General features: G+C 40.6%; 1 protein-coding gene across 5 annotated transcripts in view; it reads right to left on the reverse strand.

Annotated features, from left to right (window-relative positions):
• The window catches only part of POLD3 (DNA polymerase delta 3, accessory subunit), a 121561-nt gene that overhangs the window by 95004 nt on the left and 1341 nt on the right, over window positions 1-25216 (reverse strand). For 2 of the 5 annotated variants that reach the window (XR_004289130.1, XM_032357822.1), the window contains exons 1-3: window positions 11694-11872; window positions 10051-10106; window positions 4387-4489 (exon numbers count right to left, since the gene is read on the reverse strand). Coding sequence is in view for 4 of the 5 variants with exons in the window: in XM_032357822.1 (XP_032213713.1) it covers window positions 4387-4489; window positions 10051-10106; window positions 11694-11753 (219 nt within the window). In the remaining variant the exon portion in view is untranslated. Of the gene's footprint in view, window positions 1-4386; window positions 4490-10050; window positions 10107-11693; window positions 11873-15643; window positions 15726-25216 lie in introns of those variants that run through there. The other 3 variants (XM_032357824.1, XM_032357821.1, XM_032357823.1) reach the window with 3 other exon arrangements.

Raw genomic sequence — 25216 nt, forward strand, 5'->3', positions numbered from 1 at the left:
TGTCTCTCTCTCTCTCTCTCTCTGTCAAATAAATAAATAAAATCTTAAAAAAAAAAAAAGAAAGAGCAAAATGTAAAAATAGGGTATATAGTATGAAAACTTTTGTCTAAAAAAAGGGGGTAATATGAATATATATTTGAATATATAAAAAATACTTTCAAACAACAATGGAAAGAGAAGCAAAATCTTTTAACATAGTTACCTGTAAGGAAAGCAGGGAACCTAAAAATTGAAAGTGGGTAAAGATTGTAATTTAACGAGATACTGAGCTGGTAGTTTAACCAGAGAGGAGTTATTGCAAGTAACTAAAATACAGGCTGATTGTGCATCCGTAATAGGATATATCCTACAGACAAAAGGAACTACAAAGAAATCTTAAACTGTTTTTAGTAATCATATTACTAGTAAAAATAATAGTTTTGCTTTTCTAAATCTTGTTATGTTTGACTAAAACAAATATAAATTTATGAAAAATGTTAAGAACTACCAAAATTTACAACGTAAGAGAAAAAAGCAGTATAAAATCAACCAAGTTAAAAAGAAAAAACATAGCTGTAAATTAGAACTGGGAATATTAGTATGTTTTCATAATGCATTTTCTCTTTTAAAAAAACAAGTCATTCCAAAAAAAGTCATATTCTGTAAAACTACACAATAAAAATTACAGAGTTAATGAGAAAAGGAACAGTAGGAATTATCAACTCAAACTTGTGCAACTTTGTAAGTAAGGCCCTAAAAACAAAAATTGGTAGCTTCAGGAGAAAATTGAAACAGCCCACACAGCTGAGTGTGGCTAAATGTTGCCTCAAGGGATATTGAAAATGCATAAAAATGACACAGTTGAAATGCCACCTTGCTGATGCTGAACAACATAGACCAGGGTAGAGCTCTGCTTCAGTGGGTTCCTTTTAAGATGGACACAGAAGTAAGTTCAGTATCCACAAACTCAGAGCCTGGCTGAGGTAAGCCCTCTGAACTTTACAGCAGTTAAAGAAAAAAAAAGAAAATATGGCTATTTAATGAGAGAAAGTTGTTCGTTATAGAAAAATTCCAGTCAACACATGCAGAAAAAATGACAGAACATTACCATTTTGTAATTCCTAGTGAATTAATAATCTAGGCAACAATAAAAATCAATCTCGGCAACGATCATTAGATGTACAGCTAGTGGGGAACTACATAAAGCATAGATTAGGCTGTTAACCTTCAAAACCACAAAAAGAAAATTAACAAAACACTCCCTTGAAATTTTCAAATAATTCTCTGGGTTGCGATTAGAAGGAGGCTTTCACTTTGTTTTCTTTTTTTTTTTTTAAATAATATTTTGTACAATAATGATCACTATGGGGCGCCTGGGTGGCTCAGTTCGTTAAGCAGCTGCCTTCGGCTCAGGTCATGATCCCAGGGTCCTAGGATGGAGTCCCATATCGGGCTGCTTGCTTGGCAGGGAGTCTGCTTCTCTCGCTGCCTCTGCCTCTCTGCCTGCTTGTGTGTACTCAATCTCTCTCTCTGGCAAATAAATAAAATATTTAAAAAAAAATAATAATGATGATCACTTAAAAAAATTTTATATTTTGGGCGCCTGGGTGCCTCAGTGGGTTAAGCCGCTGCCTTCGGCTCAGGTCATGATCTCAGGGTCCTGGGATTGAGCCCCGCATCAGGCTCTCTGTTCAGCAGGGAGCCTGCTTCCTCCTCTCATTCTCTCTGCCTGCCTCTCTGCCTACTTGTGATCTCTCTCTGTCAAATAAATAAATAAAATCTTTAAAAAAAAATTTATATTTTTAAAAATCCATCAAAGCCAGTGTTCTTTTTCTTTCTAAAAACACTTAAAACTTTAAAAAGATATCAGAAGAAATAAGAACAAAACATGACATTATGCTTAATCATCTGCCTTTCCTTAGGAGGGCTTTCTTTAAGGAAAAAGCATGGGTAAGCACCCAAATTTGATCTGTAATTCCAGAGGGTTCTGCAAAGCTGCCCTGTGAGGCTGTTTAGAGGGTGAGTACAAGGCTCCAAAATTCTCACAACCACTTCAGCAACAGCGACTCTACTCTTAATATGTTTTATATGTTAGGATTCTAAAATTTCATTTGAAAAATCATTCTGCTGCTTAACAAAAGCAGGACTTAAATGCGCACTTAAATTGAGAAACAGAATGCCTTCTATAAGCAAGCCACAGCATAGAAGCTCTTTAACTCATTATAAGTTACATATCATTTTGAAAGATTGGTTTCAAAAAAATGCCCTGAGGAACACTATTTATTTATTTATTTATTTACTTACTTACTTATTTACTTATTTACTTATAGATTTTATTTATTTACTTGACAGAGAGATGGAGAGAGAGCACAAGTAGGCAGAGTGGCAGGCAGAGGGAGAGGGAGAAGCAGGCTCCCCACTGAGCAGGGAGCTTGACTCGGGGCTAGATCCCAGGACCCTGGGGCTGAGCTACCCAGCTGCCCTTGAGGAACACAATTTAAATGTACTTTTGGGGATTCATCCCCAAACCCCCCAAACCCTGAAGACCACCTGAGGATTTGAAATTAAGAACCTCGTCATGTGGGTTAGAATAAAAATCTACAACTCTACCTTAAAACATAAATTCTTGGGGCGCCTGGGTGGCTCAGTGGGTTAAAGCCTTTGCCTTCAGCTCAGGTCATGATCCCAGGGTCCTAGGATTGAGCCCCGAGTCAGGCTCTCTGCTCGGAGGGGAGCCTGTGTCCCTCTCTCTCTCTTTGCCTGCCTCTGCCTACTTGTGATCTCTGTCTGTCAAATAAATAAAATCTGTAAAACAAAACAAAACAAAACAAAAAAACCCACAAATTCCTAACCTTGGACCCTGTTCCAGAAGATCTGTGAACACTAAAAATTTTATGAGTATGTCAACATATGTATTTTGCTTCCAGATTCTCAAACGAATCAGTGATCAAAAAAATTCAAACGACTGCTTTAAAGGAATACAAGAGTGCTTTAAAGGAATGTAAAGAACATGACTAGATTGAAGGCACTGACTAATTAAAGAAAGAAACAGAGGGGGTTAGTTAATCCCAGAAACAAAAGGAAAGAAGACATTCAGATGTAAACTTGGGTAGTATCCATTCCAGAGCCATGCACAGAAAGGATTCTGGTAGCAGGTTTATTTCTAGGACCAAATGAATCAGGTCTGCTTAATTTTGTGTTTCTGATATATAATGACATCTGATTCTGCCTACACTTAAAAATGTATTGATTATCATCTAGTTTGCCAAATAGCTTACCAATAAGGAAAGAAAATGCTGGTCATACAATATAAGGATTGGATCCTCACAGCAGTTGCTTCACCTTGTAAATTATTAAAATGCCATTTCATTTTAAATCTCACATGCTTGGGACTCTTGCTACAAGATAAATCCAATCAGTATTTTGATAAATCAGGCTTTTCTGAACTTAGGACTCCAAGGGAAAGTCAAAAGGGAAGAGAAAAACATGTATTACTGGATCACTGAGAAGGAAACCTAATCCTTAGGCTAAATTCTATGGAGGCCTATTGGTGGTAGTGGTGGGAGCAAAAGAGCCTTCAGTGTAGAGGTTTGGGGAAGTGAGTACAGAAGAGGTATACCTTACTTCTGAGAGGAAGTCAGAGAGGAGAAATTATCAAAGTTCCCAAAGATCAGTCCAGCACAGGGAAAGGAATGAGTTATCTCAGCAGAGCTTCTGGTGCCCATTCAGGCATGGGAGTAATGGGATGATCCTTGTGCCCCTAAGAGGGACATGGAAGTAGCTCAGAGAAAATCAATAGGCCCGAGAAAGCTTTGTGGTCAGGACGATGAAAACACAGCAGTGACCTGTGTTGATGGATGACAAGATGCAAGATGGGACTATAAAAAGATACATGAGAACAAGGATGTTCCTGGCCTCTGCCTCTGCACCGCATTAGCTCAGCCCCAACATCCCCATCCTTCAGCCACTAAACTGACCAAAATTAAAGCTCAAACTGAAATCAAACTCAGGTAAAAAATAAGTAAAACTGGACTTCCTGGACACCTGAGTTTGTGGACTGACATCTGAACAGTCTGGAAATTAACCATCCCTGTTCCCAATATACTTTCAAGAGGAAGAAAGAGGAATAACAGAGCAGTCTCCTAATGTCTTACTGCCTAAGAAAACTGCATAATCATGATATTGTCTCTGCATCGCAGCCAAGATAATACCCAAGCTTCTCAGGGTTTTAGGTTTAGTCTAAAAAAAAAAAAAAAAAAAAAAAAAAAAAAAAAACCCACAAACCCACAAAAACTTGCAGTTGTCTTTTAAAACTTCTGTAATATTGCATCCTATTTTTTTCCCATGTTATTTTATATAACACTGTTTATGGCTCAAACAGTTCATTGTAAGATTCTGACAACTTACAGAATGTCCATTCTGAATGAGACTGCCAGACACTAAATACGTGACATGCAGCTGGGCTCCCGAATTCTCCTTTCGCTTCCTTTCAACATAATCATACAGCATCCTGTTCCAAACAAAAGGCACAAGTCATTAATTGTAAGAGTTTTTACCTCATTGACTCTTAATTCATGATGTAAAAGTCAGATATATTAAATCTGACAGTCTATAAAATTTTTTACAGAATATTTTTGCTGCCATGGACAGAAAGTTAAAAAAAGACAGACTTTTTTTTTTTTTTTTTAAGATTTTATTTATTTATTTGACAGAGAGAGATCACAAGTAGACAGAGAGAGAGGGGGAAGCAGGCTCCCTACAGAGCAGAGAGGCCAATGTAGGGCTCGATCCCAGGACCCTGAGACCAGGACCTAAGCCGAAGATAGAGACTTAACCCACTGAGCCACTCAGGCGCCCCGTAAAAAAAGACAGACTTTAGACAGGACATACAGGTTAGAGTCAACTTGTATTGCGTTGGCACAGTGACCAAACAATTGAAATAAAAGAAATCTAGTAACAAGCCAAAAGGCACTGAACCTGCTTTAAAACAGTGGCAGTAACAAACAATGGATACAACGAGTCAAGGAACAGTTCAATCACTAACTATGCGCTCCTGGATAAGTTAATTAATTCTTCTAAGCCTCTTAATCCTGAGGTATAAAACCAGGAGCTGTGTGGGACTCATATGGCCATTTATAACCCTCCACCACCCAAACTGCAAGCAAAATGCATGTGTGTTTTTTGTGGGGAGAGAGTTTAGGGTTCTTAACAGATTCTCTGAGGGATTACTCTAAAATATTAAGAACCACTATGTAGATGGTTTTAAGTGTTTAGTTCTGAAATTCCAATTTTATTAAGGGGCACCTGGGTGACTCAGTCAGTTAAGCGGCTGCTTTTGGCATAGGTCATGATTTCAGGGTTCTGGGATCGAACCTGACCTTGGCTCCTTGCTCAGTGGGGAGCCTGCTTCCCCCTTGCCTCCCACTCCCCCTGCTTGTGCTTGCTCTCTCCCACTCTGTCAACTAAAAAAAAAAAAAAAAAATCTTAAAAAAAAAAAAAGATGCCCACATGATCAGGACCCCAGCCAAAGCACCAGACACTATGGAGCAGAGATAAACCATTCACACCGTGCCCTGCCCAAATTCCAAACTAAAAGAATTTATGAACATAATAAAATGGTTGTTTCAAGCTGTTAAATTTGGGGATAATTTGTTTCATAGTAAGTAAGAGTAATTGGAAAAGTGATCAACTTGATAAACATGTTCCCCACCTTCATGGAGTTTACATTCTCATGCAGGCAGGCAGCCCTAAAAAATGTCAGATAGTAATAAGTATAAAATTCTGGATCAACTGGATATCCACATGCAAAGAAATGAAACTGGACCCTCTCTTTACACCATATACGAAATGACTCCTGGAAGAAATAGTGCCTATTTGCATATTTTAGGGCTTCATTTAAAATTAGTTTGAGTTGTGGTGCCTGGGTGGCTCAGTCAGTTAAGTGTACAGCTCTTGATTTTGACTCTGGTCATGATCTTAGGAGTCTGGGACTGAGCCCAGCATTGGGTGCTGTACTGGGCATGGAGCCTGCTTGAGATTCTCTCTCCCTCCCTCTTTCTCTGACCCCTCTCTAAAATTAAAAATAAAAATAAATAAAATAAAATTAGCTTGAGCCAACACCCTAATTTGAAAACTACAGTGTATTCTTATTGTGAGGCCTCAAGTATTTTTTAAGATGTTAACAAGCACATGCTACGTAGAAACCTTGAATATAGTGATAATTACTGTTGTAAGAGCTAAAACTACAAAACTCTTAGAATAAAACCTAGAAGTAAATCTTCATGACCTTAGATTGAGCAAAGGCTTCTCAGATACCATATACAGAGCACAAGTAACAAAAGATAAAAGAAACAGTGGCGCCTCCCTTGCTCAACTGGAAGAACAGGTGATTCTTGATCTTGGTGTTCATGAGCTCAATTTCCACACTGGGTGTAAAGCTTACTTAAAAATGGTATTTTAAGGACCCCTGGGTGGGCCAGTCTGTTAAGCGTCTGCCTTCGGCTCAGGTCATGATCCCAGGGTCCCGGGATCGAGTCCCACACTGGGCTCCTTGCTCAGCAGGAAGCCTGCTTCTCCCTCCGCTTGCCTCTCCCTCTGCCTACTGCTCCCCAACTTGTGCTCTCTCTCTGACAAATCAATAAATAAAATCTTTAAAAGATAAAAAAATATAAAAATAGTATTTTAAAAAAAGATAAAAGAAATAAATTGGGCTTCATCAAAATAAAAACTTTGGTGTTTCAAAAAGTACCATTGGGGTGCCTGGGGGCTCAGTGGGTTAAAGCCTCTGCCTTCGGCTCAGGTCATGATCCCAGGGTCCTGGGATCGAGCCCCGCACTGGGCTCTCTGCTCAGCGGGGAGCCTGCTTCCTCCTCTCTCTCTGCCTACTTATGATCTCTGTCTGCCAAATAAATAAATAAAAACTTTCAAAAAAAAAAACAACACCAAAAAGTACCATCAAGGGGCACCTGGGTGGTTCAGTGGGTTAAGCCTCTGCCTTCGGCTCAGGTCATAATCTCAGGGTCCTGGGATTGAACTCTGCATCGGGCTCTCTGCTCAGCAGGGAGCCTGCTTCCCCCTTTGTCTCTGCCTACTTGTGATCTCTCTCTCTCTGTTAAATAAATTTCTAAGAAATCTTTAAAAAAAAAGAGAGAGAGAGAAAGGGCAAAGACAACCCACAGAACAGGATAAAATTTTTACAAATCATTTATCTGATCAGGTGCTCACTTCGGCAGCACATATGTATTGATCAGGATCTTGTATCCATAAAGTGGTATTTACAACTTAACAATAAGAAGACAACCCAGTGAAAAAATAGAGAAAGGATCTGAATAGTTATAGATACACATATAGCTAACAAGCACAGGAAAAGATGATCAACATCATTGGTCATTAAAGAAAAGCAAATCAAATCAAAACCATAATAATACCATATACCACTAGGAGATGGCTAAAATAAAAGACAGATGATAAAGAGTTGGCAAGAATATGGAGAAACTGGAATCCCCATACCTTACTGGTGGGATTTTAAATTAGTGCAGACACTTTAAAATACAGCTTGGCAGTTCCTCAAAATGTTATATATGACCCAGAAATAGGTATATATCTAAGAGAACTGAATACGTATGTCCACATAAAAACTTGTATACAAATATTCACAGAAGCATTATTTATAATACCCAAAATGTGGAAACAACCCAAATGTCCATCAATTGATAATGAGAAATAAAATGTACTATTTAAGTATGTTATGGGTTGAACTGTGTCCCTGCTCTCCCCCAACCCCCAAAAGGTATGTTGAAGTCCTAACCACCAGTGCCTCAGAGTGTGACCTTCCTTGGAAAGAGGATCTTTGCAATTGTAATCAGGTAAGATGAGGTCATATTAGAGTAGGGTGGACTCCTAAACCAATATGGCTGGTATCCTTATATGAAAGCCAAGTGAACACATGGCATACAGGAAGAATGCCATGTGACAACAAACATAGACACTAGCGCTATGTAGCTATAGGCCAAAGAATGTGAAAGATTGCCAGCAAATCTAGGAAGATTGCCAGAATCTAGGAAGGAATGAAGGATTCTTCTCTAAAGGTTTCAGAGAGAGGATGGCCCTGCCAACACCTTAATGTTGGAATTCTAGCCTCTAGATCTGCAAGACAATAAATTTGTTGTTTTAAGCCACCTTGTTCATAGCATTCTGTTATGGCAGCCCTAGGGAAATAACCTGCCATATGATGGAGTATTATTCAGCCATGAAAAGGAATTAAGTACTGATATATACTACAGCATGGACAAACCTTGAAAACATTATGCTAAGTGAAAGAAACCAGACACACGAGATTATATATTACAGGATTCCATTCACACAAAATGACCAGTATAGGTAAATCTATAGAAGGAGAGTTTACTAGTGGTTGCCTAATGCCGGGAGGGTGGGGGAGGGAAGAGAAAGGAGTGGAAAGAAAATGCTAAGTGACTTCTAATGGATACAGGGTTTCTTTGGGGGTGATGAAAATGTTCTATAACTAATTAGAGTGATGGCTGCATAACTCTGTAAATATACCAAAAATTACTGAATTATATATTTTCAATGGGTGAACTACATGGTATATGAATTATATCTCAATAAAGCCGTTTTTCAAAAAAAAAAAATTAGGAACGCAATTAACAGAGTGATATGACAGAGAATTAGGATGGGGTGGGGTTACCTAAAACAGAGCATTAGGGAAGGGTTGTTGTAAAAAGTAATGTGTGACATTTGAACTAAAACTTAAAGGATGAGGACAGCTGGGAGAAGAGCATTCCAAACAGAGGGAAGGGTTCAAATGTCCTAAGGTAGAAATAAGTCTGGCAAAGTTAATGAACAAAAGGACAAATATGGCTACAGTGTAAGTGAGGTAGAGATTGGTATGGGATGAAGTTCAGTGAGAGACAGGGGCTAGTCAGTATGTTAATTCTATAAAAATTCAGGTAATCAAGGTAACTATGATAAAACTTACAGGCAACTTTATTTCATCTCCAGTCCTCAATATGCACCTTTAAGCCCCAACAGGTTTATATAGTAATAGTTATTTCATTAACATCTATAACCATAACAATTAGTCTTATACGTGTCCCATTCTAAAAGTTACCTGAAACTCTTGGGTTTGGGTCAGCACCGGCATTAGCAACAGAAATCTCAGATAGTCAAAAATCAGTACAAATTCATCCGTAGGCCAAGAGTTTCAGGTCTTGAATGCATGAACATCACAGTCAAAGCCTGATTCAAGGTCTGTCAAATAGCAGTCCACATAAAGCCAAATCAACACATTCTAGGTATCAGGAATTTTCTAAGATTCATGGAACATTTCCTGACTCAAAGAAAGCTCCCACAACTCAAAAAAGGGGGAAAAAACCCCAGACCACCTTTAGGAATAAAGTGAAGTAAATGGGTGTTAAACGTAATATATGTGGCCCCAGTCTGTTCACCAATCCCTCCCCTTGGGACAAAGACAATATTTTTAAGAAATATTGGTGTTAATTCAAAAGCCTGCTTTTCCCCTTTTGTCCTCAAGTTGAACAAGTTTCAGCAAGCAAAGGTGATACAGCAAATTCAAGAAGGGCAATGCTGTGCCATTCTGAACACTCCCTTTTAATTTTCACTTAAATAGTTCTCCCCAGTCTTATACTGTCATGCAGCTTTGTGTCAAACACCTGTTGACCTCATTATGAAAGTACTTCAATAACATCCACATGTGGGCCTAAGGAGCACATGTGAAAATGTAACAAAGATGTAAGATAACAGGTATATAAAATCTGAGATGTAAACAAAATTGGCCTACTTATAAATCTGAAGTAACAAAGTGATGTTAACCAGAAGCCAAGGTTATAAATAAATCCAGTAAATGTATCACCACACATTTGTATATAAGTCCACCTATTTCCTAATTAATAGACAAATCTAGTATAAGGTAGTAAAAATAGTATTCTTTCCTATTTTCCAAGAGAGGAAAAAAATTCTAATTTCAAGGCTACCAATAAAACTTAAAACAAAACAATTCTAATGTGAGCGAAATTAGTAGTAAATTGGACTTACTGTTTGGCTTGGTTAACATGAACCCCTAGTGTATAACTCAGCCATTTGTAGGTCACCTGCAAGAAGAAGAAATTGTTTAACATTAGATGATCCCAGAGTGCAGGTCAGCCCTAAGGGCTCCTAAAGATTCCTACTCTGAGATAATTATGCCACCCTAGTTTTTCCAAGAACCATCCATCTGGGCCAGTAGGAGGACTGAGATCTTTATCTTACAAATACTAAAAAGTTTCTTTCACAGGCTAATTAACCAGAAAGTCTAAAAAGAAAGGCTGAATATACAAAGAAAAAGCTCTCATTTCCCTCACATTTTTTTTGTTTTACTGGTGCCCTTTATTCACATTCTGTCCTTTTTTGTAGCCACCACTAATAACTATTAAAACTCATCCAGAAAGTGGATTACTTTGAAGTATAAGACTCATAAACTTCTAAGAAAAGTCACAGCCATACAAACATTAACAGGCACAGATGGTGCAGGGGCCAGGGAATGAAAGAAGTTGGTGAATACTGTATCTGGGGTTAGACTGCAATCTACTGGCATCAAGACTTGACCTTCCTTCCATCTTTCCTTGTACTCTCCTGTCATTTGTCACTTCCTTGTAGGCTCCTCACCTCTTGAAGTCTTCCAATTCTATATGCTGAGTTTCCAGTAATTAAGACTTACAAAGGTGAGGCAAAGCGTTAGCAAAAGAAACTAACCTAGGTTGGAAAACTGCCTATCCCTTACTAACTATAAATATATAAGTCATTTGCCCCTCTGCTTCAACTTTCTTTAGGGACCTTTCCATGGCCCTCTGGGTGAGTCGCTGTAATGATTAAATGTAGTAATATATACCCCAAGCTCACAGTAAGCACTCAGTTATCACGGTTTGCAAAGTCCATTCACATTCATTATCTCACTGGATCTTTCATTCCTCCCTGGGAAGCAGGTCAAGCCTAATACCAAATTTCCTAGGGGAGGAAACCTACTATTCAAAGGTTAAACAAGTGGTCACCGAACCCAGTTAGGACACAATTTCCTCAACAGTAAACGTAGGACTTGAAACTCCAACCAGCTTATGAGACAGGTGTAGAAACGCCTTAGAAATATCATCTAGGGGCGCTTGGGTGGCTAAGTGGGTTAAAGCTTCTGCCTTCGGCTCAGGTCATGATCCCAGGGACCTGGAATCAAGCCCCACATCAGGCTCTCTGCTCAGCAGGGAGCCTTCTTCCCCGGCAGCCCCCAGCCCTGCCTGCCTCTCTGCCTACTTGTGATCTCTGTCAAATAAATAAAATCTTAAAAAAAAAAAAAAAGAAAGAAAGAAAGAAAGAAAAAGAAATATTATCTATCAGTGCCTTTCCCTCCAAGAAAGAAAGAAAGAAAAAGAAATATTATCTATCAGTGCCTTTCCCTCCACGCCTGTCCTTCTTGGCCCCTACTCCTTGCCAGTGCCCAGCACGCCCACCCAAGGGACGCGGACTTGCGCGAGCCAGAGGAATTCCCCCCGCCGCAAGTCCTCGCTTGCCCTGGGACACGAGACGTGGGGACTTGTCTCCCCTCCGCAAGTCCCCACCAGGCCAAGAGCAGAGGGGTCTAGACCCCCACCACCCTCGCCAGGCCCAGGACTCCAGTCGCATGCCCACATCCCCCAGTCCTAGCTCCTCACGATCTTGTTCTGGTCCGTGACGAACTCGTCTATGTTTTCCAGATAAAGCTGGTCCGCCATGGTGCTACGGAGCTGCGAGCCCCGCCACCACAAACGTAGCTCCCGCCGGCGGGAAACGTCTTTCTCTCTCCCGGGTCCCGGGTCGTTTCCCACAGCAACGAAGGCGACGCACTACGGCGGCCGCAGGGGGTCAAACTAGTCTCGGAGACGGCGCAGACTCAAGTAGGCGGAGTTAGTAAGTTGGAGCTGACGGAAGTGAGGCGCTTGCAGTATGCTGGTGATGTGGGGACCTTGTATTTGGAGCCGTGGTTTCAAATCTCTCGGTCTACAACCTAATGACTAGCCCAGGACAAAATACCTCATCTCTGGGAGCCACAACCTTACCACCTGAAAATTGATAATATAATCCTTTCCCTTTCATACCGTTATTCAACAAAGGTGTGTCAAGTACCTAGTCCAGACACTTCTTAGACACTGGAGACACAGCAGTGAATGATAAAGACAGAAATAAACCAGTAAATTTAGTAGAGTGATGCCACCTGGGATAAAATGCTGCCTGTTATAATTCCTCAGAAGTGAGAAATTACAGATAGTTTTCCAGAAGGGATGGGCGAAGATAAATATTTCAGATAGAAGCAGGACTATTTGCTGGGAAGAAAAAAGAGCTGATTGTACGTAAAATGTTGGGAGGAGAGTCCAATGAAGAGAGGTGAGACTTGGAGAAGGTAATTCATGCTGCGCCTATGAGGCTGTGTGAAGGGGCACAAGAATTTTATTCTCAGGAAAAGGTTTCATGTTGGGGGATTTCAACTGAAATTTCTCCTAACATCAGCTAAAGTACCATCAGCTAAAGTAAAGTAAAGTACGTCAGCTAAAGTAAATTGATTTCAGCATAAGTCAGTGTAGTTCAGTAGGGTGGCATGGTGGAAAATGGAGCAAGCTCTAGAGTTAGACCCTGGATTTGAATCCTGGTTTTGATCATTATTGTGTGATCATAAGTAAGTCATTTAATCACTGCAAACTTGTTACCCGATCTATAATACAGAAGTAATAATAGTACTCACTTAAAAGTTTTTCTGCAACATGTACTCATTCAGGACAGCAAAAGCCTACTAAGGGCCAGGCACTGTTGTGGGTGCTGGAGATATAGTCAAGATCAATAATACACAAGAGCCTCTTCACATGTAGCTTACATTCTCATAAAGATATTTGAGGGATGGTAATGATTTAAAATAGGATAGCGATAGTGCAAGTTGAGAGAACTGAGTGACTTTGGTTTTTCTTTTAGAGTCAGCAAAACCTGCTGATGAATCAGATGAATAGAATGTAGGAAAGACAGGAATGAAGGAAAATACCTAGATTTGAAATCTAAATCTTTAGGTAAATGGTGATGCATTTGACTCCTGAGCTGTGGAAGACAGAGAAGAGCAGATGAGAAAATCAAAGAATTCTATTTGGCCACAGTTGTAATTGAGAAAACATATATAAAACCCTCACATCATGCCTGCACACAATAAAATCAATAACAGATGGGTTATATTACTATACACCAGGCTATGCCATACCAGGTGCCTTGAGAGTGAGCTTCTAACTAGCTCCTATAGCAACCCTGCAAATGGATTGTGTTTGTCCATGTTTTATAGACTAAGATTGCTGAGTTTTAACAGAGGAGAGATGAATTTTCCAGGCCATGGGGTTGGGTAGTAGTGTTGGGATTGGAATTCAAGTTTCTTGTCATTGTTCCACTGGAATGGGAAATAAGTCAAGATAATTGACCAAAGTCTTGACACCACGCCCAAAAAGTGAGCAGATGATAATACCATATAGGATAGCTGCGCCAACATGGGCCAGATATATTAGTATTAAAAGGTTCCATGACTTTTAGAAGCCAGTGAGTGGTTAACCTTGGGAGGCCTACCCAGCTTCAACATTCCTACCCCAGGGGAGAGGAGCTGAATGGAACACATGTGGGCTTTGGAAATCTATTTTTCTTTTAAAAAGCAAGCAAACAAACAAAAACCTGGGCTTGAATCCCAGCTTTACCACTTTCTGCGTGGCCTTAGGCAAATCACTGAACTTCTCTAGACCTCCATTTCATGATCTTTAAAAGCAGGGCCAATAAAACACAGTGGTATATTGATAAATGCTTAACAATCAAATTTTAAAAGCCCTGATTTGGGGGCGCCTGGGTGGCTCAGTGGGTTAAAGCCTCTGCCTTCAGCTCAGGTCATAATCCCAGTGTCCTGGGATCGAGCCCCACATCGGGCTCTCTGCTCAGCGGAGAGCCTGCTTCCTCCTCTCTCTCTGCCTGCCTCTCTGCCTACTTGTGATCTCTGTTTGTCAAATAAGTAAATAAAATCTTTAAAAAAAAAAAAAGCCCTGATTTGTAGGGGTTGACGTCGTCTGTGGTGTATATACTCCCATCATGTCAGATTTCAAGCTCCTGATATTGATGTCACTAAACGAAGAGTTAGGTAAATACACACAGTATCACACCATTACTTCCACAATATATGTAGAATAAACAAATAACCTCAAGAGCACATATGGCAGTAAAATGTAGTAAAATAATTAGAAAGTGATGATATTTGAATATTTGTTGTCTTTGTTTTTAACATGATTTAATTGTAATTTTATATAATTTAATTTTTAGCAACAGCTCTTGTGAACAATTAATAAAAGGAAACCTAGTTTGGAATAGACGTGGGTGGTCAGCAGGGGGAGCTCTCCAGCGCTACCTTTCCTTGTCAATTGCAGACCTAACAGGGCCTGTTCTGTGCCTGGGCCATTAGCAATGTAAAATTAACTTATCTTCTTATTCCAGGCATCTGCAACGTTTTCCCTATTTGAAATGTAATGGGCAAATCTCCAAAGGGGGAAAGTACCACCATTTCTACCTCTACCTTAATGCTACTTCTTTCCAAAAAAAAAAAAAAAAAAAAAGATAATTCAGTCCCTTTTCCTTGAAGATGAAGCTTTACATCAATGTCAAAAACAAGAACAGTTCTCCAGGAATCAGAACATCAACCAAAGTATTTCCTAAGCAAATGAAGCCAGACAAAACTTGGGGATGGTAGTGTCAGCTGATACCAGATGTGGGAGCCACAGGATCGAGATTCTTCAGTCTTCATGCTTCAAAAGACGTTGGCATTAGAAATAGAAGACTGACCCTCCTATTTCCTCCTTTTCACCCCCACTTCATCCCCAAAATGACTGGCATCAGAAAATCCAATGATTGTGATTTTGACAGGGCATGGGATGGGAAATCTACACTGGACCCAATATATGGGAGAAAATGAGGAGTGGTCAACTTCAATGCAGGCAGGACCATCAGATTGAGAGTAGGAGAAAGAGGCCAGGACTCTGACCAGGAAAGGGGGCCTGTGGAAGCAGCTCAGAAGCCTCACCAGCTACCCTGGCTACAGGGCTGCCACAAGTCTCTGGGGGATAGCATCTCAGACAGGAGAACAAGTCAGTTCAGAAGGAATACAAGATTAAGAATTACTATTTAGGGACCACATAAATGTCCACAGGTCATTCCAGAGACCTGGGGACCCAGAACTTATTAACACCAAGGTATTTAGCATTAGATCATTCATACATTCATTTATCAAGTATTATTCAAGGCCTCCTGTCTATCAGGCCCTGTGTGACTATTGAAAACACAGCATGGTCTTCATCTCTGGGAGTTTAATCTGTGGGGAGTAAACAGCTGCCCTGTGCGGGAAGCACAGGTTGCCATGGAAACCTGGCAAAGGCAACTAATTCAACCTGGGGATTAGAAGAAATGTAGGGAAAACTGGATTTAGGTATCCAAGAGTAGATGGCATGTATCCTTTCACTTTAGATGAAATATATAAGAAATGAAATCAGAGCGCTGTTAGTGTTAAAGCTTCTAACATGCACAACAAGCTGATATAAAAAGAGTTATTTTGTGAGAACCTACGTACCTTGCACAGACTGTCTTGTGGAATGTACAGCTATCAAGGCCAGGACACGTCAACCTTCTTCACAGCTGGGGAGCCGAGAGCCCTAAAATAACACGCTGTTCTAACACACCTTATCAGTTCTACAAAAGTCAGTATAAAACCCCAGTTACCAAAACAAAGTGGGTGAGCCAAGAGGGCACTCAGACACTGGTTCCCCTGTTTCCCACCCACTGCCACCCCACTGCACCCCCAAGCCCACGTCTGCACCTCAGCCTGTTTATTTCTCAGCTCAATCACCAAAAGGTTCACTTCGCTACCTTTGTTGCCTCAGTCACCCAGAAAAAGAAGATCCCCTCACCCTCCCATCTTGCAATTGCTTTGTATATGATTTTCTTTTCTCCATCCCTTTGGGGGCTTTGGAGGAGTGTGTGTCCATATTTTTGCGGTAAGCATCTTTGCTGCAAACATTTTGGCCACATAACTAATTAGCCTAAAGGCAATTTTGTCATAAAAGATAAAATCACAAAAAAATAAAAAAGGGACATTCATTATAAAGGACATAATTGGGGCACCTGGGTGGCTCAGTCATTAAGTGTCTGCCTTGGGCTCAGGTCATGATTCCAGGGTCCTGGGATGGAGCCCCATGTAGGGCTCCCTGCTCAGTGGGAAACCTGCTTCTCCCTCTCTCTCTGCCTGCCTCTCTGCCTCCTTGTAATTTCTGTCTGTCAAATAAATAAATAAATCTTTTTTAAAAAATGAATAACAAAATTAAAAGGATCTTATGGCAAAATAAGAAATATATGAATACATTTAAAATGCATAATGTAGATTCATGGCCGTGCTGTGTAAATAACTTGATTTTATTTTGTGGATTATACCTAAACATTTGTCTTCAAAGTCTTTCATTCACAATATTATATATATATATTTTTTGCTTGTTGATTCATCTCACTGAACATCAAATGTTTTTTGCTAAAATTTCTTCCTTCATGAAGAGAGGTACCAGTTTCCAAAGAGTAGGGTGCATATCTGTAATTGAACTTTGTGTTGCATTGTGAAAGCCTTCTACACTGTTGTTTGTTCTTGGCATATTGCCAAATGTCCATTATAGATATTACAAAATTCTATGGGAAATGTGGGTTCAAAACTCTGTGCCACTGTATAGTCCATTATGAGTGCTGAGATTCATACAATGTAAAAACGGGAGTACTGCTTTAATGGAGAAATGAGACCAAACTCAACCAGTGGAATGAAACCAACAAACTGTCAAACCAAACAATCAACTACTTACCTTTTTTTGTGTGTGACAATATTGCCTTACAGCCAATTAGTTATGTGACAAAGATGCTTGTGGCAAAATTACCTAAAACCAGGGGGTGAGGGCAAAAGTGAAGATAATTGGAAATTGGTTATGGGAAGTTTTGTCCTAAGCACACCATTTCTGAATTATTAAATTGGGGACAGGAAGGGGTAAGTGAGGGAAGCTTGGCATTCAGAGGTAGAAAGAAACATGATCCTTCTCTAGAGACCCCTGCTCTCTGGCCTCCAGCACTGCTGGTTAGGGAAACTTCCGGTGGAAATGTCACGTGACCTCAGCTTTGGTATGGAGTAAAGGAGGGTGCAAAGGTCATTCTAGACCCGGTGGAGATAGTAACTGCTCTCTTTGCCTCATTGTCTCGTGGTTGGGAGTGAGGGTGGTCACTCCTAGGTATCACTGCTTCTCTCTCTGCAACTATTCTGTTTGGCTTTGCCTTAATCATAGTTTCTACTTCCTCGTGGTTTAAACACAGCCATAAGTTACCGGAGCTCATCTACAACACTACCTTCAAATTTTCCCACATCGTTACAGATGCTCTTAACAATTCTCCATTCTGTAATTCCTAAATGGTTGAGCCTGGTTTGCTAAGCTTATCTTAGGAGCTGGTCTTTTAAATCTAGGTTATCAGGACACCCGGTTAGCTCAGCTGGTTAAGTGTCTGACTCTTGATTTTGGATTAGGTCAAGGTCTCGGGGTCATGAGATGGAGCCCAACATTGGGCTTTGTGCTGGGTGGGGAACCTGCTGAAGATTCTCCCTTTGACCTTTCCCCCCCAAACAAACAAACAAACAAACAAATCTATCTCAGAGTATCATTATCTTTTTCAGGATACTGGGCAACCATGGACAGTTTTCTTGGACAGGTGCTCCTTTACTCATTCCTAAGTCACTCACTGAATGAATTCCTTCTATGAGCCCACTATGTATATATGAATACAGTAGAATACAAGATGCTCAGAAACAGAGTTAGACTAGGGGTCCACAACATCTAGATGGGCCTTCAGAGGGGAGTAGATCACCCAGGGACAGAGCAGAAGGTAGAATCCTAGGGAACATCAGCAGATAAGAACACACAAAGAAGAAGAGGCCTAAAAACCAAACTGAGGGAGAAGAGGAGCACTGGGAGGGCTCAGTGTGGGAAAAAAAGATGTGATTTTGAAGGAGGTAGTTTGCAACAGTGTCAAATGCTTCCCTGAAATGGTGTTGGGTAGGGGTTGAGAGGAAAGCATTGGATTTGGCAGTCAGGAGGTTTCCAATGACACGGGCCCCAGAAGCAAGAGGCACAAAAGCCAGATGACAGTGAGTTAGGAGGGAGGAAAAGTAAGAAGAGGTACTAAAGATGGAGGGTAAGGACAACTCTGGCCAACTTGCCATGTGGAAATGAAAAGATGGTTGGGAGTGAGGGTGGTCATGAACTTCACAACATATCTACCCAAGAAATAGGGGTGGGAGGTGATGGAGGACATTTGTCTTAAAAAAAAAGTATGACAGGCGTTCTGGGGTCTTTTCCATCTGGACCATCCTCAGTAGGGATCCCCCAGAAACTTCAGACCAGAATCTGCAGGAGGGCATATGGTAGATCCTCAGTTCCCATGGAATGGAAATTCCTTGAAGCTTTTTCATCCCTGAATTCTCAGCCCCCAGAGTGGCCACAGCTGGCAGAGGAGAGGCCTTTAGCAAATATGCATTGACTGGTAACTGAATGGCTGAATGAATCAATGGATGGATAAAAGTGAATTAAATATTGTTCTATTCTATAATCCTCTTATGTTGATCCACAAAATATTGTTTGTGGAAGGTGTTGTCTACCTTCCCTTCCACCATTCAAAGTATTACATAGTCTGTTATCACAGTGAGCATTGCTGATAAACTAACTGGGAAAATCCAGCTTCCTTCAGAGGCCCAGTGAACAGAAATGACGTGGGTTGGAGGGGAGGCACTTTTACGGGCATAAGTTAGGACCAAGCATAGATCCTAAACATGCTTGAGAGCTGCAAAGAGTACTGCTGCTGGAGACCCCAAAGGGAGGCTTCATACATTCCTATATATATAAACTTCATACACAATGTTTTATCTAGTAATTTTTATCTAGTAAATACTCCATGGATTGACTAATTTGAATAATCTTACTTTTCAGTATTTTCTTCTAAGACTCTGGAGTAAAAACAAAATTAAGAGGTAAACTTTACCCAAACAAATTATCCTCATTTCCCCTTTCTCTGTCCATGAGGAGATGACTCCATCACACCTTTGATTTCTCTGTACCTGTTCAATTTCAGGACATCCTTTTCATTGGTCTGCTTTCCTTAACTTGTTTTTCTGCTTATTAAGGAAATTCACATTCATCTTCATCTTCTCCAGCCTAATTTCTACTCTAATCTCGCACCATGGGCCATCATTAACACAAGTTCCAGGATAATATTTATATTTCTTTTGTTAGAAAGATGGGGGTGGGGGGGATCAGAGGGAAAGTGGGAGAGAGAGAATCCCAAGCAGATTCCATGCCCAGCTCATTAGTCTTTCATTGTTACGTTAACTATTACGTTAGCTGTATCTCCTAGATACCCTTTATCAAATTTGTGGTGTTCTATCCTGTTTATAGATTGTTGAGAGTTTTATTAGAAATGCTTGATCTCACAACCAGATCATGACCTGCGTGGAAATCAAGAGTTGGGTGCTGGAGTGCCTGGGTGGCTCAGTGGGTTAAGCCTCTGCCTTCAGCTCAGGTCATGATCTCAGTGTCCTGAGATTGAGCCCTGCATTGGGCTCTCTGCTTGGCAGGGAGCCTGCTTCCCCCTCTCTCTCTGCCTGCCTCTCTGCCTACTTGTGATCCTTCTCTCTCTCTGTCAAATAAATAAATAAAATCTTAAAAAAAAAAAAAAGAGTTGGATGCTTAACCAACTTTGTCACCCAGGTGCCTACCCCCAGGTTGATGTTTCTAAAACACAGATCTGATGATATTACCCGCCACTTAAAACAGTAACCCAGGGGTGCCTGGGTGGCTCAGTGGGTTAAGGCCTCTGCCTGCAGCTCAGGTCATGATCTCAGGGTCCTGGGATCGAGCCCTGCATTGGGCTATCTGCTCAGCAGGGAGCCTGCTTCTTCCTCTCCTTCTGCCTGCCTCTCTGCCTATTTGTGATCTCTCTCTCTGTGTCAAATAAATACATAAAATCTTAAAAAAAAACCCAATAACCCAATTTTAGAATGCTTTCATCACCCTCAAAATATTCCTATGTGCCTTCATTCCCCACTTATATAATGAATCCCTGTTCCTATCCCCGACTCCAGGTAACCACTCATCTGTTCTCTGTCTTTATAATTTTGTCTTTTCATATAGATGGGTCCTATAATGTTAGTTATTTGTGTATGGATTTTTTTATGGGCTGAATTGTGTCCCCCCTCCAAACCCAACCAGATATTGAAGTCCTAACCCCCAGTACCTTGGAATGGTTTTTAAAGAGGTAATTAAGTTTAAATGGGGTTATTAGGGTGGACCTTAATCCAGTAAGACTGGTATCTGTGTAAGAAGAGTAAATTCAGACAACAGACACAACTAGAGGAAAGACCAAGTGAAAACACAGGCTCAGCAGAACTGCCTCATGGGAGGAACCACTCTTCAGATGGGTACACTACAGATGGAAAAGTTAAAGTCCCAGATGTTTAGTGACTTTTTCCAAGCTCACACACCAGAAAATAACTGAATGTGGGACTTACACTGGGACTTCTTAAACCCCATTCAGCCTAGAATTCCTGATAGACACGTGGGGGAGAAGGCTGGGTACGAGGAAGGGCATTCAGTGTCCACACAGTGACAGAGTGGCTTGTGTCTGGTATCATTATGAAGCCAAAATTGGCTGGAGTTAATGAATGACCAAACCAAAGTTTTATAAAAATTAATCTGGTAGCATAAAATGTCACTCATTCGTGGACTTTGGTAATTCCGCCCCTTAGCCCTTGTCCCCATTCCCAGAGTTTTGCAACAGCCTCCAATTTCCTTTGGTATCTCCTGCTCCTTTCTCCTTTCCCCACATCCTTCTCTAGCCAAACTTTGGGCTCTGTGCCAGTACATCCCTCATGCTTACCAGAGCACAGATTCTATTCATGCATTTTATCCAGGAGCTGGCTAGGCAGCTTCTGGGTTTTGGGAAGAAAGACCTCCCTGTACCTCAGACACTCATTCATAAAACAAGGGGTCCAGAACTAAAGCCTTCCAGATCTGACCCTTTCAGAGGGTAGTGCTCAAACCCTAATAAAGGACTGGCAGGGGCACCTGGGTGGTTCAGTGGGTTAAGCCTCTGCCTTCAGCTCAGGTCCTGATCTCAGGGTCCTGGGATCGAGCCATGCATCGGGCTCTCTGCTTGGCAGGGAGCCTGCTCCCCCACCCCTGCCTGCCTCTCTGCCCACTTGTGATGTCTGTCTGTCAAATAAATAAATAAAATCTTAAAAAAAAAAAAGGCCTGGCAGATATGGACAGTCCATGAGCCGCAGATGGCAGAGTCACTGTTCCTTTGTCATCTCCCATTAGGAGGCGCTGGTGCTCCTTCTCACAGGAAGAGTAACACTGACTAGGATCTCAACACTAATTACAAAACACTAGGAAAGTCAATCTTTAAATTGAATTTATTGCCAATTTAAAGAACAGGGGATTTCACATTAAAAATCAGATTTCTGGTCTTATTTATTAATTCAAGCATCTAGCTGACATCTGCCAAGGACATTTTGCCATTGGTCCAAGTACTTGCTGTGTTATTTTTCTTAAACCCTTTCTCTTATAAGTGAAATATTTCTTGGCCATGTATTCAATAGAAGGAAGAAAGAGCTAGATTGGGAGGACCACAAGTTTCAGAAAAAGAGGGGGAAAGAACTGAGTTTTTGTGAAAATGAAGTAAGCACAGTGTTGTCTGTGTTGAAAGTATGTGACCTGAAATGCCATTATGAAAATAAAGCAATATAAGAATGAAGATGACTGTGGAAAAGATGCAAGATGAAAAGGCAACAAGATGACGAAAACATCAACAGGATTTATTCTTCTTAAAGCAGATAAATGTTGCTGCTGTAAACTGTAATTAAGAGCGAATAGATTATAACCGAGAAAAATAGAACAGAGTAAGTAAAACAGTAGCACCTTACAGAGGCTGTAGGTGCTTGAGATTCTGTCTAATTCAACCTCTTCCCCAGGATCCTTCCCCTCTTCTATGGATGGGCTCGCTGACGCCCAGAGACATTAGGAACACTGTCCAAGGTCACAAAGGAAGGAAATGGCAAAACTGGGAATACAAATCATGTCTTTGGACTCTATTATCCTCTGCTTCTTCCATATATCCTATGACCACAGAGCTTGACAAACACTTGTTGACTTGATGAAAGGAAGCATAGTACAAAGGGGGAATTTAAATTGTGATGGGAAGTCCTAGATTTTAGTCCTAGATGTGCCACTGACTGGCAAGTCACTTTCTCCCTTTGGATCTCAATATCTCCATTAAAGTATAGAGAAAGCTGAACTTGAGACTTAGAAGTGTATCATAGTAGCCAACAATAACCCTTTTGTCCTGGGGTTAAGAACTTGGTCTCAAAGGAAAAGGAATAAAAAACCTCATGGTTATAAATAACAGAAGTCAACACTGGCTGATTTGAATAAGAAATAAATTTGTTAGAATGATCTTCTATAGCTCATAGAGTCACCAGAAAGCCTGAAGAATTAGGCTCAAAAAATTGACTGAAAATGAAAGCATATATCCACACAGACACTTGTACACAGATGTTTGTAGTGGTATTATTCATAATGGTCAAAAAGTAGAAAAGGTCCAAATGTCTATCAACTGTTGACAGAATAAACAAGATATGGAACACAGTAGAATATTATTCAGTCATAAAAAAAAAAAGAATGAAGCACTAACACAAGATACTGCATGGATGAAACTTGAAAAAATTGTGCTAAATGAAACAAGCCAGTCACAACTAACTATATACTATGTGATTCCATTCATATGAAAGGAATAGGGAAATCTATAGGGATTTCTATAGGGATATAGAATGGGGAATAGGGAAAATAGGGAAATCTATAGACAGAAAGTGGATTAGCAGTTGCTCAAGGCTGGGGACAGGCATAGGGAGGGAGAAGCAGGAGGGGTGGGAGTGATAACTAAAGAGAATGAGGTTTCTTTTAGGGATGATAAAAATGTCCTAAAATTGTCTATGGTGATAGCTGCACACATCAGTGAATAATCTAGAAAATGAATTGTATATTTTAAATGGATGAATTGTATAGTATATGAATTACATCTCAATAAAAGTATTAGAATAATTGGCAGAAGCAAAGGGAGTCAGGGCAGGAACAACCTCATCCCTAATCTACCATGTTACAGAACTAATTCAGTAAGGACACCACTGCCATCTCTACCCCTGCCCTGAACACTGGACCCCGAGGCCACCACTCACTCTGCTGGCCTTGCTGCCCTGAAACCTGGATGTTGCTGCCCCAGCCCCCACCACTGCCAAACTCCATCATCCCTGCTTCTTTGCAGTACAAGTGTCTTATTCTAAGTTCTAGGAGAATGTACCTGATTAATAGGGTCTAAATCAATATGCATATCCTAACTGAAAGGGAGAGCTGGAAAGCAAATATCTGGCCTTTTTTACTTCTATAATAGGGAGACAAGATCTGCCTTTCTCCAAGAATCCTAAGGTGGAGAATTCTCCAAATATAAGAAAGGGGTTTAGAATTGGGCAAGTAGGCAAACCAACCAACAAAACAACAGACAAAAATAAAAAATCAGGCCTCCAGACATATATATAATCCCAGTTAAAATGCAAATATATCAATTAACCTGTCCTTCAAATATTCATTTGTTTATGCCTGCAGTCACTGTAAACACTTACCAAGTACCTAAAAACTCTTTTGAGGGCCCTATGCTAAGCCCTGTAGAATCAGAAACAAATAAAACATTGACCTTGCACTCAAGTAGCAAGCAGAAGAAAAAATGGAGGGTTATGGGACCCAGGCTAAAAGTGTAAGGAGGGAAACAGGCACAAATAATGGATTGGTCAGTTCTCCTTGGGACAAAGGTTAGAAAGTCTTTGCAGAGGAGAATCTTCGAAGAGAAACTCAAAAGGTGGGTTGGTAAAAAAAAAAAATAATAATAACAATAATTAATTAATTAAATTAGAATTTTAAAAAGTGGGTTGGTGCCTTGCTAAGCAGAACAAGGGAAATCAGGGCATGGACTAGCCAAGTATATTAGAGGAAACCATGGGCAACACTATGGTGTAGGCTTGGGGTGTGAGACCACACAGCAAGAGAGGGGCTGGACAAGTCCCCAAGGGCCAGATCATAAGGGGCCATAGAGTTCAGACTTCCTTCTTTTTCGTAGAGAACTATTGATGGATATTTTATCTCAAAATATCACTTGGGTACTGTGTAGAGGATGAAATGGAAGAGACAGTGTTGCAAAGAGCTCAGTGAGCAGGTAGCTGCTATAGTCTAGATGTTACTGACAGCAAAGAACTAGGGTGGTAGCAGTGGCAATGGACAGGGACAGAGATGGAGATGAGCAAGGAGAAATTGAATAGACCTTGTCAGAACTGCTTAAGTAAGAACAGGACCCTGATAACCAACTCTCCCATCTACACATTCACTCACTCAACCCCCCAATATGTACTGATGTAAATGCTAGGGGTGCAGCAATGCCTCCTGCTTTCAAGGGGCTTTGTTTAGAAAGAACAGGCATCTCAATAGATAGTTATAAGGAGCTCAGTGGCTGTAGGGAGACTGCTGGCTAGAAGATGCTATGGGAGCATTGTGACTAGGGATTTCAGGGAGGACTTCACCCAGGTTTGAGACTTTTTTTTTTTTTTAAAGATCAAAAGGAGTTAGCCAAAAAGAAAAAGTTGGAAAAGAGGTGTTGCAGGTGGAGAGAAGAGCACATATAAGACCATGAAAAGCTGCCTTGCAGATCTCCAACTATAGGAGTATAATAATAGACCAAGGGCCCCATGTAGAATCCACCACCCGTTTGTGCTGATACCACACCACCTTTTATCCAAGGACTGTGTGTAGCAGGGAGACTAAGCAAACATATTCCTGAGGGACACAGACTCCTCTGACAATGAACTCTGGCTTCATGACAGCTCAAACTTCTTTAAAAGTTGTCTAGGATACTTTCTACCCAAACTTCCCTCCCTTTCTGCTTACTTAGGGTCAGAATTGCATGGAGGGTTTATGGTTCAACCAACCTCTCCTTTCTCATTTTTCTTTTTCCCACATGTTGTTATATGAGC

This window comes from Mustela erminea, chromosome 9, assembly GCF_009829155.1.
Source record: "Mustela erminea isolate mMusErm1 chromosome 9, mMusErm1.Pri, whole genome shotgun sequence".
Classification (NCBI taxonomy): Eukaryota; Metazoa; Chordata; class Mammalia; order Carnivora; family Mustelidae; genus Mustela; species Mustela erminea.